Source organism: Lupinus angustifolius, chromosome LG06, assembly GCF_001865875.1.
Source record: "Lupinus angustifolius cultivar Tanjil chromosome LG06, LupAngTanjil_v1.0, whole genome shotgun sequence".
NCBI classification, from domain to species: domain Eukaryota; kingdom Viridiplantae; phylum Streptophyta; class Magnoliopsida; order Fabales; family Fabaceae; genus Lupinus; species Lupinus angustifolius.
In genome coordinates, this window is record NC_032014.1 from 10,953,256 (window position 1) to 10,968,471 (window position 15,216).

The 15,216-nt window shown below is 32.4% G+C and overlaps 1 protein-coding gene across 3 annotated transcripts; it reads left to right on the forward strand.

Annotated features, from left to right (window-relative positions):
- LOC109349811 (NADPH:adrenodoxin oxidoreductase, mitochondrial) lies at window positions 5,010–12,291 on the forward strand. 3 transcript variants are annotated; one of them, XM_019590800.1, is made up of 14 exons: window positions 5,010–5,203; window positions 5,951–6,084; window positions 6,151–6,255; window positions 6,559–6,672; window positions 6,775–6,828; window positions 8,125–8,241; window positions 8,446–8,555; window positions 8,646–8,719; window positions 9,240–9,301; window positions 9,574–9,775; window positions 10,058–10,118; window positions 10,333–10,400; window positions 11,124–11,269; window positions 11,784–12,291. In XM_019590800.1, the coding sequence occupies exons 1-14, from the start codon at window positions 5,089–5,091 to the stop codon at window positions 12,006–12,008; spliced, it is 1,587 nt and encodes a 528-aa protein (XP_019446345.1). In that variant the 5' UTR covers window positions 5,010–5,088; the 3' UTR covers window positions 12,009–12,291. The 3 variants fall into 3 exon arrangements, with proteins under 3 accessions (XP_019446345.1, XP_019446347.1, XP_019446346.1); XM_019590802.1 differs by having other exon boundaries at window positions 5,093–5,207; XM_019590801.1 differs by lacking the exon at window positions 5,010–5,203 and adding an exon at window positions 5,253–5,295.

Consider the following 15,216-nt stretch of genomic DNA (forward strand, 5'->3'; position numbering starts at 1 on the left):
CTTTACTTTTCCATTTCACTCTTCCTTGCTTTATCTTAAAGTGGGACAGAAAAGGTGGTAGCAATTCTCATAATTAAGAAAACCCATATATGCATCTCACGATAGCCACTCGCGAGTACATGATTTTTCAGAAAAGACAATGTTCCTCCATATTCTATATCATTTTTTTGCCAACATCAATAACAATGAAGTAAGAATAGTAAAAATAAGGCATATTTAAATCTTTTTAATTCACACTATATATTTTTATTTGTGTGGATCAGATAATTGTAAGATTGAGATTGCAACTAAGAGGGGCTGAATTAGTTGACTTAAAATAATGGTCAATTTTTCTGCAAATTCAAGAGTTAAAGTGCAGCGGAAAATATATGCAGAAAATTAAAATTAATAAGTAAAATCAAAGAGATAAGGGAGAAGAGAGTACACAATGATTTTATACAGATTCACCTCCTTCTTGTCCACCGAAGGCTACGTCTAGTACTCTTTTCCACTAAAAATATTATGAGTTGTAGTTACAATATCTCACTCCGAGACTTCTATGTACCTTACACACTCACTAATACTTATCACCTTGGAAAATACATTTCCAAGTAACTCTATCCCCTTTCTTATCACACCCTGTGAAAGAAAGTATTTACAACGAATGAAGAATGTACAACAATGACGGAATTACATTGTACAAGTATGAAAGTGATGTAACTTGCAATCCAAAGAACTCTTTATATACTTAGTAATAATGTTATTTATAAGTTTGTAAACTTAAAACACTTTAAGCAACTTCAGAAAAATCAACTTTGAAAGTTTAAGAGCTTGTTGCAAAAAGTGCAGAAAATAATTTCAGACTATGTGTAAGAGCTTTTGAAATTTGTATAAGAGTTGTGTATATGTTGTGTGTAGTGATTGTGAGTTTCAATGCCTTTACATAGGTTTTTCAATCAGCCAAAATGTCTCTTTGAAAGGGTATGAATTAATTGGAATGAAAACATGTCTTTTGGATTGAAACTCATTCACTTTAAATTTAAAAATCTGATGCAACAACTCTCAGTAATCGATTACTCAAGTGTTCTATCCATTGATCATTTATTTTTTAACTAGAGTAATCGATTATAGCAAATTGAGTAATCAGTTACTCAAAATGAATTACTCTGATCAGTTTGAAGTTGGATAACTCTTTTCTTACACTTGTAACCTGTTACTTAGATGAAGTAACATGTTACACACTATTTTTTTTAAATTGTTTTAAGTATTTTAAAGTGTTTCAATTATCTTAAAAAATATTTTGAGCATTACTACTATTGTATAATTAAGAGTATATGATAGAAGTAGCTATTTAAACTTAGACTAAAAGTCTTGAATATCTTGAAGTTTGATTCTTTATTGTCTTTATAAGTATTCTTTATTTTCTTCTTTTTGGTAACGTTAGTGTTTTCATTAAAATCTTATCAGGAGCAAGATCTATAACAATGAAACAAGAATAGTAAAAATAAGGCATATTTAAATCTTTTAATTACACAATATATTTTCTTTTGTGTGGATCAAATAACATATGAGTCATGATTTTGACAAGTATCTCTTTTCCTTTTTTCTATCATATCTACACACTGGGCAAGTTATTAGGCTCGTATATTACAAACGACAAAGCCTTTAATACATGACGAGACGTCTAAAATTTGGGAATTTAAAACACTTAAACCTTTATGCTTGACTTTACATTAATTCATTGTTTAACCCATTGCATTAAGCAATGTCAATGTGTTGATCTGATTAGTTTTTGTCTAGTATATTTTGATATGAAAAGGTTAAAGGTTAAAGCTAATTATTCTCAGCAGAATAAAATGGTTACATCTAAACCGAATAACCAATCATATATATATATATATATATATATATAAAAAATTAAATCTCCTTCGATTGGGATGTTTTACATAACAAGACAACAAGATGAAGTTCTTTATAGCCAAAATAATAATTTTACATATGTGATGCTGGTTTATTACCTATAGAATATGGTAGCTATGGAAAGGATATTCTAACACACAAATTTAATGAAATTTATTTCTTATGGTAATATGAAATATTTATGTGTTTATATATAGAAGTAGGAGGAGTCAGTAGTATTATCAAAGTACGTGGACTTGTTTCATACGGAAAGTGACAAAGAAATGAAGTAAAAATGGATTATCAATTTCTATTACTATTGTGAGTTCTACCTTGAGAAAAAAAAATTAAAAAATGAATGTAGTATGTCATTATGCTCTTTTATGGCTAATAGACTGGTTTTTATGCTTGACTTTTAGGACTTTAAGTCATGAGAATTGTTGTTTTTATTGAGAGGTTGGACTGCGAAAAAGTTGGATTAAGATAAATTAAAATATCAAATATTAATACATGAGAAGGATTATCATTAAATTAATGCTGCCATAGTAAAGTGGTCATGAATATTGACCCTTAAAGAATTGTAATTTATGAAGGTAAAAAAAAGAAAGATTAGTACAGTGCTTTTAGGCTATTAAAATCTTATTAGATTAGTATTTTGGATTGGAATATTTTATAGATATAATTATAACAAACTCTTATTGAAATATTTTTATGCCTTAACGTGTTCATGTCTTTGGTAGAAGGAATTAATACCATCAAGAGACACTTGGAATAAAATAACTTATTATAATTTTCTTCATCAAATTCTTATGGATATACATTTGAAATTTGACTCATTATTTAGCTTAACAAATTTGGTTCATGAACTAAATGAGTCGAATTTGAGTTGGAAATTGAGCATGCTAAATAAATGAGTCGAACTTGAGTTGAATATTGTTCGACTCGTTAGATTTATGAACTAGTATATTGTTAAGCGTCAAATTCATCATATAATGTACACTTATTTTTGGTATTTTAACTACTTGATCGACTCAAATTAATGAAATTATACTCATGCATAATAAAAACTTGTTAAAAGGTCAAATATCATCACTATAGTATTTTACAGACTTAATCTAGAAGAATGATCGTAAAAGCCAAGTTTCCATATAAATCAAAATCTCAATCAAACTCAGCGCAAGGATCACATTGAGCAGATCAGGCAGCAACTAAGACCTGCACTCAGCGCCCAAACAACTCAATGCAACCTATGCTGTAACCGTATGCATCCAAAGAAAAAGAAATTACCCTCAATAACTTATATGCTAAGCACACCTACATGTGCTAAGCACAAAAGGGAGGTGTACAGATGTTGTGCCATGCGCAAGCTGGTACGCTGAAAGGTCATGTCTAGCTAGATGAAGAGTTGCGCTCAGTGCACAGGCGGTGCGTTGAGCGCATGAGCTAGCATACAGACACTATTTAAAGAGTTTCAACTCGAACCATTAGACATAGGCTTGATACTATCAAATTGTAATAATTCTTTTCTGAGCTTTTAAAAAGTTTAGCTCACATAGACCATGAGAACTAAGTGTAAGCACTATATGAGTTAATCTATGCTCATTTATGAGTGGTTCTACCACCTCATGAGTTATGTTTTATTTTTATATTACTTACATTGTGTGAACATGAGTAGCTAAATCCTCCATTATTGGGATTGAATGTAATACGAGCTTGATGTATACACATTGGTTCAGTTATATTAAATTCATGAAGTTTTGATTATTTTGAGTTTTGTACGTGTTTAAGATAAGATAAAATAAAATAAGATAATCCTTTATTGAAAGAGGATGGATCCACTTACTCCTCATCCTAGTCATCAATTCTAGAGAAATTCAATAGTTTTAATTAGTGAATAAATCTAAACCATTAAATTTCCCTAAAATTGATGGTCAGGATGGCGAGTAAGTTTAGGAAAACCCTTTATTTTTTGTTTTAAAAAACAACAAATCAGAGATATTAATAGTACTTACGTTCCAAATAGATGATCTAAACTGATCTATTATTTTTCGGATCATCTAATATAAATTATGGCAGTTTGCTTGGATTAAAAGACTATGAGTATGAGGTACACTCGATATCTCACTGCACTACTTCTTCGATTTGTAATAATTCTTATCTCATTGTTGACTGTATGTAGTAAATTTGTGTATATGGTTATAATTAAGTACACCTCAGTTTAATAGTAAATATTTTCTATGAAGGATTAGGTCTGTTTTTTTGAACATTCTGTTTTAGAAGAAAAATATTTTAATTCTTTCTTCCTGTCAGCCAGATTGGAGTGTTTGTTAAGGATAAAGAATATGTTGACATATTCATGAATGGAAAGCAATGGAAGTCAGGGAAATTTTCCTATAGCCTCAGTTGCTCCCTAAGTTTTGAGCACCTTGGTCTTCATGGAGGAGAGGTTAGTCAAAATGATCAGATTTGAAATTTTATATGCTACATTGTTGCAACAAACGCAGGCTCTATTTGTGGTTGATGATGCTTTGCCTAATACGAATCCATTATAATTTTTTATTTTGATAGATATGCATCCATGTTGAAATAGTTAAGTTATTTCATTGACAATGTTTTCACCATTTTTATATTAAAAATATTAGTTTGTAAGTCTAACCTATTTACTAAATATATAACATTTATGTATTTATGCATTTATTTAGGTAAAAAAATATTTATGTATTTATTTATAACATTTATGTATTTATTTTAGGTAAAAATATGCTAATTAGAGGTTAGGCCTCTTGGATTACTCTCACCGCTGAGAGCAATGATTTGAAAAAAATAAACATGAAAGCTTGTGTTGAAAAGTAGTATATTTAACAAATTATAAAATACTACATTCAATTTTCCATAAGAAAGTATCTATTTCTTAATCATTACTTTTAGCACAATGACTAACAAAATGGACATTAAAATGAAAATTAATCTGATTTCAAATAAATAGCATGAGTAATACTGTATAAAGGAAAATAATTAGTACCATTTTTTGTTTAATTTAATAATGATATTAAACAAAAAAAAAAATTAAAACCAAAATGGTGAATACAATGAAAAATTTAGCACAAGATAGTTGAAAGTATTAGAAGCCCAAATTATGACTTGAATGAATGCTTTGGCCCAAATTATAACGGATTTTAACGGTTCCGGTTATGTGCATATGCCAGATTTATGCATCTTGCGATTTATGAACCTGGAAGGTTGAAATTTTTTCACTTGTATTTTCCTTTGCTCGAAGCCATAAACTTTTTTTTTTTCATAATCCAAATCGTGCCCAGATATCAGTGTATGTATGGTTACTTATTTCTTACTCATTTTTTCAAATTGTTGCCTATCATGTGTTTGTTAATATGTCTGTATGTATTGTCAATTTCATAAGTAAGTATAATGTGTATCTGCATATAGACCTCTGAGTATTGTCACTTGTGTGAGTAATTCACTTTGTTTTCTTTTAGTTTGTTTCATTTTGATAAGCTTTCTGTTGAGGAAATTGATTTTGTGGTTAACAGTGTGAGTTTCTTTTAAAGTTGGGTTCACATTTAAAATGATTAGGGAGGAGAGGAAAAGGGAGCTTAATTGAATTTGAGTCTCAATTTGGTCATTGCTAGTTTGCTATTTGTTTATTTGACATGTCTCCCTTTGTTTGTGACAATGTGTGAGCTTATTTTTTTATTTCTTGTTATACTGCAGAGTAAAGATATGATATCCTTGCCATTTATTATAGACTATTGGATGCATATAGGTTCTTGTCTGGTTTATTTAACTTATTAATTTTTAATTTATGTCATTATTCATGGATTTAATTTATATTATCATGCTTTTTAATAAGATGCTATGGATGTTGTGCCAATATTGGAGTCGAGTTTACCTAAGCTTCACGAGTTTATGCAAACTGGAGAATTTGACAACTGGATGATGTGGTTATATTTCTTTGGTCCTGCCTTCAAATCTTCAAAAGGAAACTCTTTTGCACTAATACAAAGGAAAAATTGAAACTCTTTTGTTTTTTCTTCTTTATATATTTTATTTACAGATAATAAAATGCAAAAAATGGCAATTTGGCAAGCAAAACAGTGGCTTTGGAGAAGCTTTTCAAGTATGCCTTCAAACCCTTTAAGGGTATGTGTTGTTGGAAGTGGCCCTGCTGGTTTCTACACTGCTGAGAAGGTAAGGTTCTTGCCTTTGTGATTGAAACTTGAAAATGGATAACCTGTAATAACCATGTGGTAGTAGGTGTTGAAGGTACAGCAACAAGCACAAGTCGATATCATTGACAGGTTGCCTACGCCTTTCGGTTTGGTTCGCTCTGGTGTAGCACCTGATCACCCTGAAACGAAGGTCATTTGTTGTTACTGTTATTTTTGTTGCAGTATTCCTTGGTAGTTGCTGAACTTCATAATTGATTAACACTGGTATTTTCATAATGTATTGGGTAGGCATGTGATAATTTACAGAAACTGATTTCAGCTGCCTTATGAGGGAGAGGGTGGGGAGGAAGTTGTTAGTTTTGGTTATTCATATATCTTGAAGTTTCTAGAAAATAAAAGAGAAGCAATTGAAGGTTTTGGGTGTGTTGTGGTTTACAATTTTTTCTTTAGAGTGACTTCCATGAGCTTAGGTTACCTAGAAAACTTGCAACAGATTGTCATCAACCAGTTTTCACGAGTGGCACAACATGAACGATGTTCATTTTTCGGCACTGTGACCCTTGGATCTAGCATTTCTCTCTCTGAATTGCGCGAGCTGTATCACGTGGTAAGGCTCTGGTTCAAGATTTGTTGTGCTAATGGTAGCATGTCCATGTATCATTTCTCTGTTGTACCATCTTTTTCAATAATATTTTATGCATTTGAGCAGGTTGTCCTCGCATATGGTGCTGAAAGTGACAGAAGTCTTGGTATTCCAGGAGAAGTATGCTTGGTTTAATTTTTTTGCTTCTTCTTGAATTGTGTATTTGTGTACTGTTTTGCTAGGATTTTTGGTGTTCCATTGTAATTTCCTTTCGTATAACCAGGGGTGGAGGCACAGGGGTGACCCCAGCAGTTGCCGCGATCACCCCAAGCTTTTGAATACTTAATTTTTTTGTGATTGCAATGTTTTAAACTATTTTAATATTATCCCATACCAATTTATGTACAATGCCCCTTATGATTTATTCTGAGTCATGACTTATCCCGTATTCATAATTTTTTTACTTTTACCACCACCTTATTATTTATTATTTACTTGTTAAAAAATCCAACACAAATAAAACTAAAAACAAATTGGCAGAGTAACTACAGTTAAGGTGTACCAACAAGACATTGGTCTAGTGGTTGGACAAAGCTAGATCCCCGGGTATCGTACAAGGTCAAAGACCGAATGAGATTAGTCTTGCTGGCACTGGGAGGGGCAGCTGCAATATCCCAAAGGGTTAGTCTCTCGTTCAAAGGGTGAGGGATACCTGGCAAGGACCCAAAAAAAGTTAAAATGTGCAGAAGCAAGTTGCAATCCTTTTTCATCCCTAGCTGCACCTTTCACCATAAGCTGGTCGGGATTTGCAAGCCGAGTGATTTCACGCTCCATTATTGAGAGTGAGGGAAGCAACTAATTTGGGGTTTTTTATTCAAAAGATAAAGAGTCCTTTCCTTGTTATTAAGAATCTTTTGGAGTAATGAATTTTTCCCGTTTTAACATGTGAAGTAGGGGGCTGTGATGAAGTGGTAGCAGTAATGTTCAGATGTGTGGGCATGAGGGGAAACTGCACTATCATATCCTGCTCATTTCTAATTCAGCTTCCTTTATCGGATATAAAATATATTAGGATAGGAACAGCCAACAAGATAGCCTCTCCTATCTTGTTGAGTAACCAAACTCTGGATTGCAATATGATAGGACAGACTATCCTATCATGTCCACAATATGAGCCCTAAATGTCTTAGCTTAAATTTATTGCTTCTAATTGTAGTGGTTAGGGCTGAGTTGAAGTAGTTTATATTACATTATGTTAGTTCTTATATAATTTGTTTCTGTCCATCATACATGTGTTAGTTAAATTTTCTTTATTATAATCATATACGGTTACTCTTGCTTCCCTTATATTGAAATCCTGGCTCTGCCCCTGGGTATAACCGTATAAGTGATGGCTTAACACATTAATTGTATAATGGTCATACATTTGCTGATAGTTTGAGTTACTTTTTAATGTCTTATGTTTCATCCTCTCAGAATTTGAAAGGAATACATTCGGCTAGAGAATTTGTTTGGTGGTATAATGGGCACCCAGATGGGCGAAATCTTGATCCAGACTTGAAGAGCACCGATACAGCTGTAATTCTTGGTCAGGTAACTTCGTGTTAAGGATTCTTACGGTGCCTAAATTGTATAGCAAGTCTTAGTTGAGTAATCACTATATTTTTTCTTTCTAAGACAGGACGCTTACTGTGAAAGTTAATATCTTTCTTGCGAACAAGAGTTTCCAGAACATATTGATTTAATTTTTAAATTGGATAAATGGTTTTTTAGGTTAATGGTTTCATTTAATTTCAGGGAAATGTTGCTCTTGATGTTGCTCGTATTCTTTTGCGACCTACTACAGAGTTATCAACGACTGATATTGCCAGTCATGCTTTGTCTGCTTTAGAGGAGAGCTCTATTAGGTTTCACGTTTGCACTATTTGAACCAGTCAGATGGCCTTATTGATATTCCATAATGTTGCTTATCTATTTATATAAGCTATATATTGCAGGAAGGTTTATTTGGTTGGAAGACGAGGTCCAGCCCAAGCAGCTTGTACTGCAAAAGAATTGCGTGAAATTCTAGGTAACTTTTGCATCAACCAATATGCAAAGTTTAATTTAACTATTCAGTTTTCTGATGCATATTTGTTTGGAACTTCGATTTTGTTGCTTGTCCGTGAAACTGTTTGGAAAGGGAGCATACCTGAGCTACTTGACGTACTCCATATTGCTATTATGTTATTAGTCTGAGAAGTTTCCTTCGTAAACTAGTTCTTTCAATTTGCTTGACTAATGATCATCCTGTCAATTTGGCTTCTAATTCTCCATTGATTTCCATAATTTCAGTCTGTTAATTGTTTCCTTTCCTAATATTTATAGGCGCTACTTAATTTTCATCTGTTTATTGTTAATCATAAGTCATTGGCTTCAAGCCTTTTGACATTAAGACTATATTTTGAACTAAGAATCAAACCCTGATCATGTTCTTTGGCCCACAATCTGATAGATTATATTGGTTTCCCATCCTAATCTTCATTGGTGCTAATTACTTCCTAATCAAACCCTGATCAAGAAACAAATTGACACTTGGCATCTATTTACAGGTCTTCGTAACCTTGATATTTCAATACAGGAACCTGATCTAATTTTAACCCCAGATGTTGAGGTATAGAATGCATCTAATTTTCATTCTTTCATCACTATTTTCAATAATGTTTTCCCAAAGAAACTAATTATTAACTTGAGGTTTTGTTGTTTCTCCTATAGTTTTCAATATGAGAAATCCTATACTAATGTCACTTTTCTAATGGCTATCTTTATTTTAATTGTTCATTTTTGTATATTCTATTTAAGAATATTATCTTTAGAGTAATAATTTTTAAAAATTTGGATTCATTTTCATTGATGTTATCTGTGTTGTGCTATCTCTTGGCAAAGGAAGGACTTAAGTGTAACCGGATACAGAGAAGAGTTTATGAGTTGCTATCTAAGGCAGCTACCTCAAGACCCAAAAATGATGCTGGTTTGAGCAAACGTCAACTCCACTTTGTCTTCTTCCGTAAGCCAGATAGTTTTATAGAGTCAAAGGACAGATCTGGCCATGCTTCTGGTGTGAATTTTGAGAAGACAGTTCTTAAAGGTAATTTTCATTTGTACATATTAATTTTGATTAGTTGGGATTTGAACACAGCAGCATGACCAATACATCAAGTGGAGTTCCTAAAATGCTGGTAATTATGTACAGCAACCCTACTTCACATCTGTAATTATGTACAGTTGTACACTACTGGGCTTTCCTAAAATGCTGGTAATTGTAAGCCTTTATTGAAGATTTTCCATACAATGATGCATTTAAGTGGAGTTTATAATACTATATTCTTGTGCAATGAATTGCTTTTGATTAGTGAACTTTGTTGTGCAGGTGTTGGCCCTGGAAAACAGATTGCCATTGGTACCGGAGAATTTGAAGATATAAATTGCGGGTATCCTATACCTTGGAAACATATAAAGTTATTAAGATCCTTAGTTGTAAAAATTGTCATCAATTGGCATGAATTCCTTTCTGCTGGTATTATTGTAATCAATGATCCCTAGGGTACAGTAGAGAATGTTTGCAGCCTATAAAGATATTTATTCCTTTGTTGTTATGACAAAGTTTTGAGTACTTACCAAATACACTGGGACACTTTTTTGTAGGATGGTACTTAAAAGCATTGGTTACAAATCAGTACCAGTTGATGGCTTGCCTTTTGATCATAAGAAAGGTAAAAGAATAACCAATGCTCCCAATTCATTCACTTTTCGCACTTTCTATTGTTAATTCATATTACCTATTTTCTTATGGGGTGTTTAAATTGCCTGGTCTCAAATTATGGTTGATTCTGGACAAATATCTTCAGAGTTTGGGAAAATGGTCTGTGGAAAATATAAGTGGTTAGGAGATGTGATGTAGTTTTGTTAGTTGTAATTGGAAATTGAGAAGGAAAACTAAAATAACATTTATATTTTTTCTCTGGGACACACCAACAGGATTTTGTAGAATATACTGTTTGATTGATTGTGGCCAAGCAAGACTTTTCAGTTGATTAAAAGTGTTTAAGTGACATCAGAAGTTACAGAATGGTATATTGATGGCTTAACTCAAACCTTAAAAACAAATTTATAGTTACTATTTAACTGTCTTTCACTCATGCAGTCATGTTTTTAAAGGTGTTTTTCGGTCGGAAAAGTAAATGAACTGGATTGTTCTTTTGAGTTGAAGTATTTTAATTTACTTTTTTTCCTATGTTCTTTTATTGTAGCTTTAGGACTTGGGAGGATTCCTGACCCTCCTGTTTCACACTCTCTCCTTTTGCTAATAAATTTTTTTTTTAACAAAAATACTGTACTGGTATTTTTCAGACATTGGCCAAGAAAAACCTTGGGGCATGTAAATGTGTCACATGATTGGAGCTCATAGTTGTATATATGTGATGCCTACCTTTCAGGTATAGTTCCAAATGATAGAGGTCGAGTATTGAGTGACACTTCAGGGGAGTCTACACTTCTCGAAGCGGGCTTGTATGTATGTGGTTGGCTGAAGAGGGGACCTTCTGGGATTGTTGCCACAAACCTTCATTGTGCTGAAGAAACTGTGCGTTTCTCTTGCTTTTCTCTTTATATTATTACTCCTAAAACAGTTAAAACTGACAACGAATAAGATGACAACAAAATAAGTCACACACTTTGATACTTGGTATACTAAGGCGACTTCTGGCTTGTAAAAATTTCAGTTCTATATGTTTGCTTTAAGAATTCTTAAAGCAGACTCTGAAGTGCTAAGATTGACTGTTAGCTTTCTTGTAGTTAGATTACTACCTGTTTATAATTTAATTGACTGTGATTACTACCTGTTTTTCTCATTGTCTCATTGTGGCCAAGCAAGACTTATCAGTTGATTACTACCTGTTTATCCTAAACCGTTGTTTAAACGAAACAGATTATGCATTTATGTCAAGTTATTTATTAGTTTGAGCTCACTGACGCACAAGGCTACCATGTGAAGGAGAGTCTCTAAAGGGTATGGGGGAGTGGGGGAGGGTTTAGCTATCTATGGTTTGCATGTGATTACTTAACGCAGAATTTTTTTCTGACAATCGACATTATAGGTTTTGAGCATATCAGAAGACCTTGAAAAAGGAGTATTGAGTTCATCATCGCCAAAACCAGGCAGAGATGGTCTTCTCCAGCTTTTAAATGATAGAAATGTCAGAGTAGTCTCATTCAGTGATTGGGAAAAGATAGACTCTGAAGAAAGGAAGCTTGGAAGTTCCAGGAACAAGCCTAGGGAAAAACTAGCTACCTGGGATGAACTACAGAAATATACCTTATAATGAATCAGTTATTCTACGTCATACTTCATTATTTTAGCCTGGTAAGCATCTTACCAAACACCATGAACAGAAGATAATTGAAAGATGGATTTCACAGTGAAGTCTCCACTTTAACTGATAAATTTATAATTCCACATTTATCCTTTAAATTTTTTGAAATCCCTGCAAAAGTTCCTAGTACTAAAAAGTCCCTTTGAGGATAATGTTCCCTGATGTATAACAAAGAAAAGCGAGCCATGGTGCAAACTTGTTTATCATGAAGACCAACTTATCTGATTTTTTAGGATTTCTGACCAAACTTGTTTAAATTTATATTCTACACCTATTATCCCTGAATTCAAACTTTCCAGATTAGTTGAATGAATTGAGTGAACTAACATTCTGCTGCATTGTTGGGTAACTCCTATGAACACTTTCTTATAAATTGGCCAACTAAAAAGATCACGTAATGCTTTGTGCTATAAAAGTGACCATACATGTGGAAGAGGTAGCTACAAACTTGATAGGATTAATGTATAAAGATTTGCACCATAAATGGTAAGCTGGAAAATTTAATATAACCAACATGCATTAGAATGGAAGCAAACCTTTATATATACTTTATATGTAGGAGATGTATGCACTGGTTTTGCTTGGTTTCAGAAGGTAGGTCTAAGATTAACTCAACAACCTTATAACCAATAAAATAATAGATGAGCATGTGTGGAAGTGGAACTCTGATTATATTTTAAACAATGAGACTACGCTAAAGTAAGTCACAACTATGCTATTTAAACTGAACTTTATGGGAAGATACGCTCCTTTATTAAAAAAAACTGCTAAATTAATCTGAGAAGAACATCGATGACACGTGAAAAGGGAAGGAATTATATGTCATCCATGACCTAATGTAGTAGCTGACCCCATATGAATCGATGAACACATGCATCAACTAGTTGCAGCTATTTTAGTTTTGTACATAACTCCAGCTATTTTAGTTAATTCAAAGAGAAAAGGTAGATTGCATTCAAAACTTTTATTCTTCGAGTTCCAATACGCATAAATATAAATAGATGAAGATAAAAGAGAAAAGATCATCACTTTGACAAGTGTTTTACTAAATCATTACATTAGTCTCACAGTTATAATTGTAAGAACACTTGGTCAAAGGCTGTAATATACATATAGAAGAGAGATATATTTACTCCAACAAAACCAACGGCATCTATTCAAAACCAACATCAACAAAAAGAACATAACCTATTTTTTTTCTCAGTGCGTGTAAGTCTCATGATTTTGCATGCGGGTAGAAGAAAATTTTACAAATTGGTGATATGTCTTGTATCCATTTCAAATTGGTCATGTATATGGTATCCAGTATGCTGGTAATCATGGGAAATTGTTGTACTGTGCACTTGGTTTTCAACTGACAGGAGAAAAATATCACTGGAGTTTGGCTTAGGAGTCACATGAATATTTCTAGTCTTATACAGGAGCCATTAGATTATATAGAAATAATGGGCCTTCCTATATATATCATGTTATAAATCAATGTTCTAATGACATAATTACTTTACAAGTATTTTTGGCCCTTGGAAAGTAATTCAGTGTGGCTTTCATATGATATTGCCATAAACTGTGAAAAACTGTCTCTCCTCAAAGATTATGCCATTATGCCAACAACTAATATACATGTGCCATAGAATCTGTCCATTATATATCATATCAAACATAAATTACACTAAAGTAAAATACAAAATCTTCTTCTGATTCCCCTCCACTGGATGATGGAAATATACATACCTTAAAGGCAACCATTATCTTTTGATTGATCCTTAAGGAAATACAAAGAAGACATTATTTCTAATCAATGTACAGTGTACACATTAAAGATCAAAGATTAACTAAATCATGTTTGATATTATCATGATCAATTGTATCAGAAACCATATCCAAGATAGATATAGAAGCACTAGGGATGTTGGTTTTCTGAATTAATTAGTATACTTATATAAGGTATTAGGAGACAAGGGAGGACTAATCACATAATAGTGCCAAATTTACAGATAATCAGTGTTGCATTATAAGTAAACTTTTTATATATAATAAGGTTCCATATCTAAAGGCAAACCAAGTGTCAAATTTTGATGTTCCTCTACACATGTGGTCAGGAGTTAGGACCATTTCATTGCAGATTCCAAGGCCCCATTCCAGTTGTGCCATACTAATTATTTTTTTGGTACTATCAAGATATCCTATAATCTTATGGTAAAAATTAATTTATTTCGGGATACGTGATAATCTCTCACAATAAGTATTACAGATAGAAATTAAACCCTTAATATTTTTTAGCCTATCTTTAAATTTAATGGGACTTTACACCAATATATAAACACCTTTAATAATTATTCTATGTTTAGTTTTTTATAATGACCCTCAGAGACTTCTTCCAGTTTTTTATTCTGAGAAAATCTACCACCCTAGCAAAACATGGATCCCATGAGCATAAAAATATTTCTTAAGCATCTTCAGCCATAAGTTTTTAACTACACAGAGATCGATAATGCATTATAAAAATAGCATTGGCCAGGTTATGGGACTTCACTATTTGGATATCTAAACTAGCTAAACAACTATAAACAATTGTGACAGCAAACTCAACTGGGTTTTGATTTATACAACATGTTCATACTAGGCAGCATTTTCACACATGCATCTTTAATTTTGTGGATAATATCTTCTTTAATCATAAAATAAATGCAAAATCTTACAACTGACCAATTCCTAGTTTTCTGGTAACCAAAAGATCGTTTATTAGTTGAACCTCTCCAAATGATGAATGATATATACACACACATGTATGTATATATATATTTATAATCTCATGCTGCTGCTGTATGTTCTCTATAGTGGAAGGATCCAAGAAGCAGCCATAGAAACAGTGTATAAATTTTTAATACATCAAACTAGAACTATACTATTACTTTTATGTATGGCTGGGGAGGTAGATTTTCTTAGACCAAAACAGTGAGATTTTCTTAGGCTGTTTATCTGGTTTTTTGTTTTTATAAAAACAGTGACAGCAAAATATATATATTTTAAATTAACAATTAGTTAAGCAAAGTAATTCATATCTATTTTTATTTTGAAGGAAAGTTCATATGCTATTAGTTAAACGTTAGATATATATGTAAGGGGGTAATGTCGACCAAAAGGCTCCAGTAAAAAG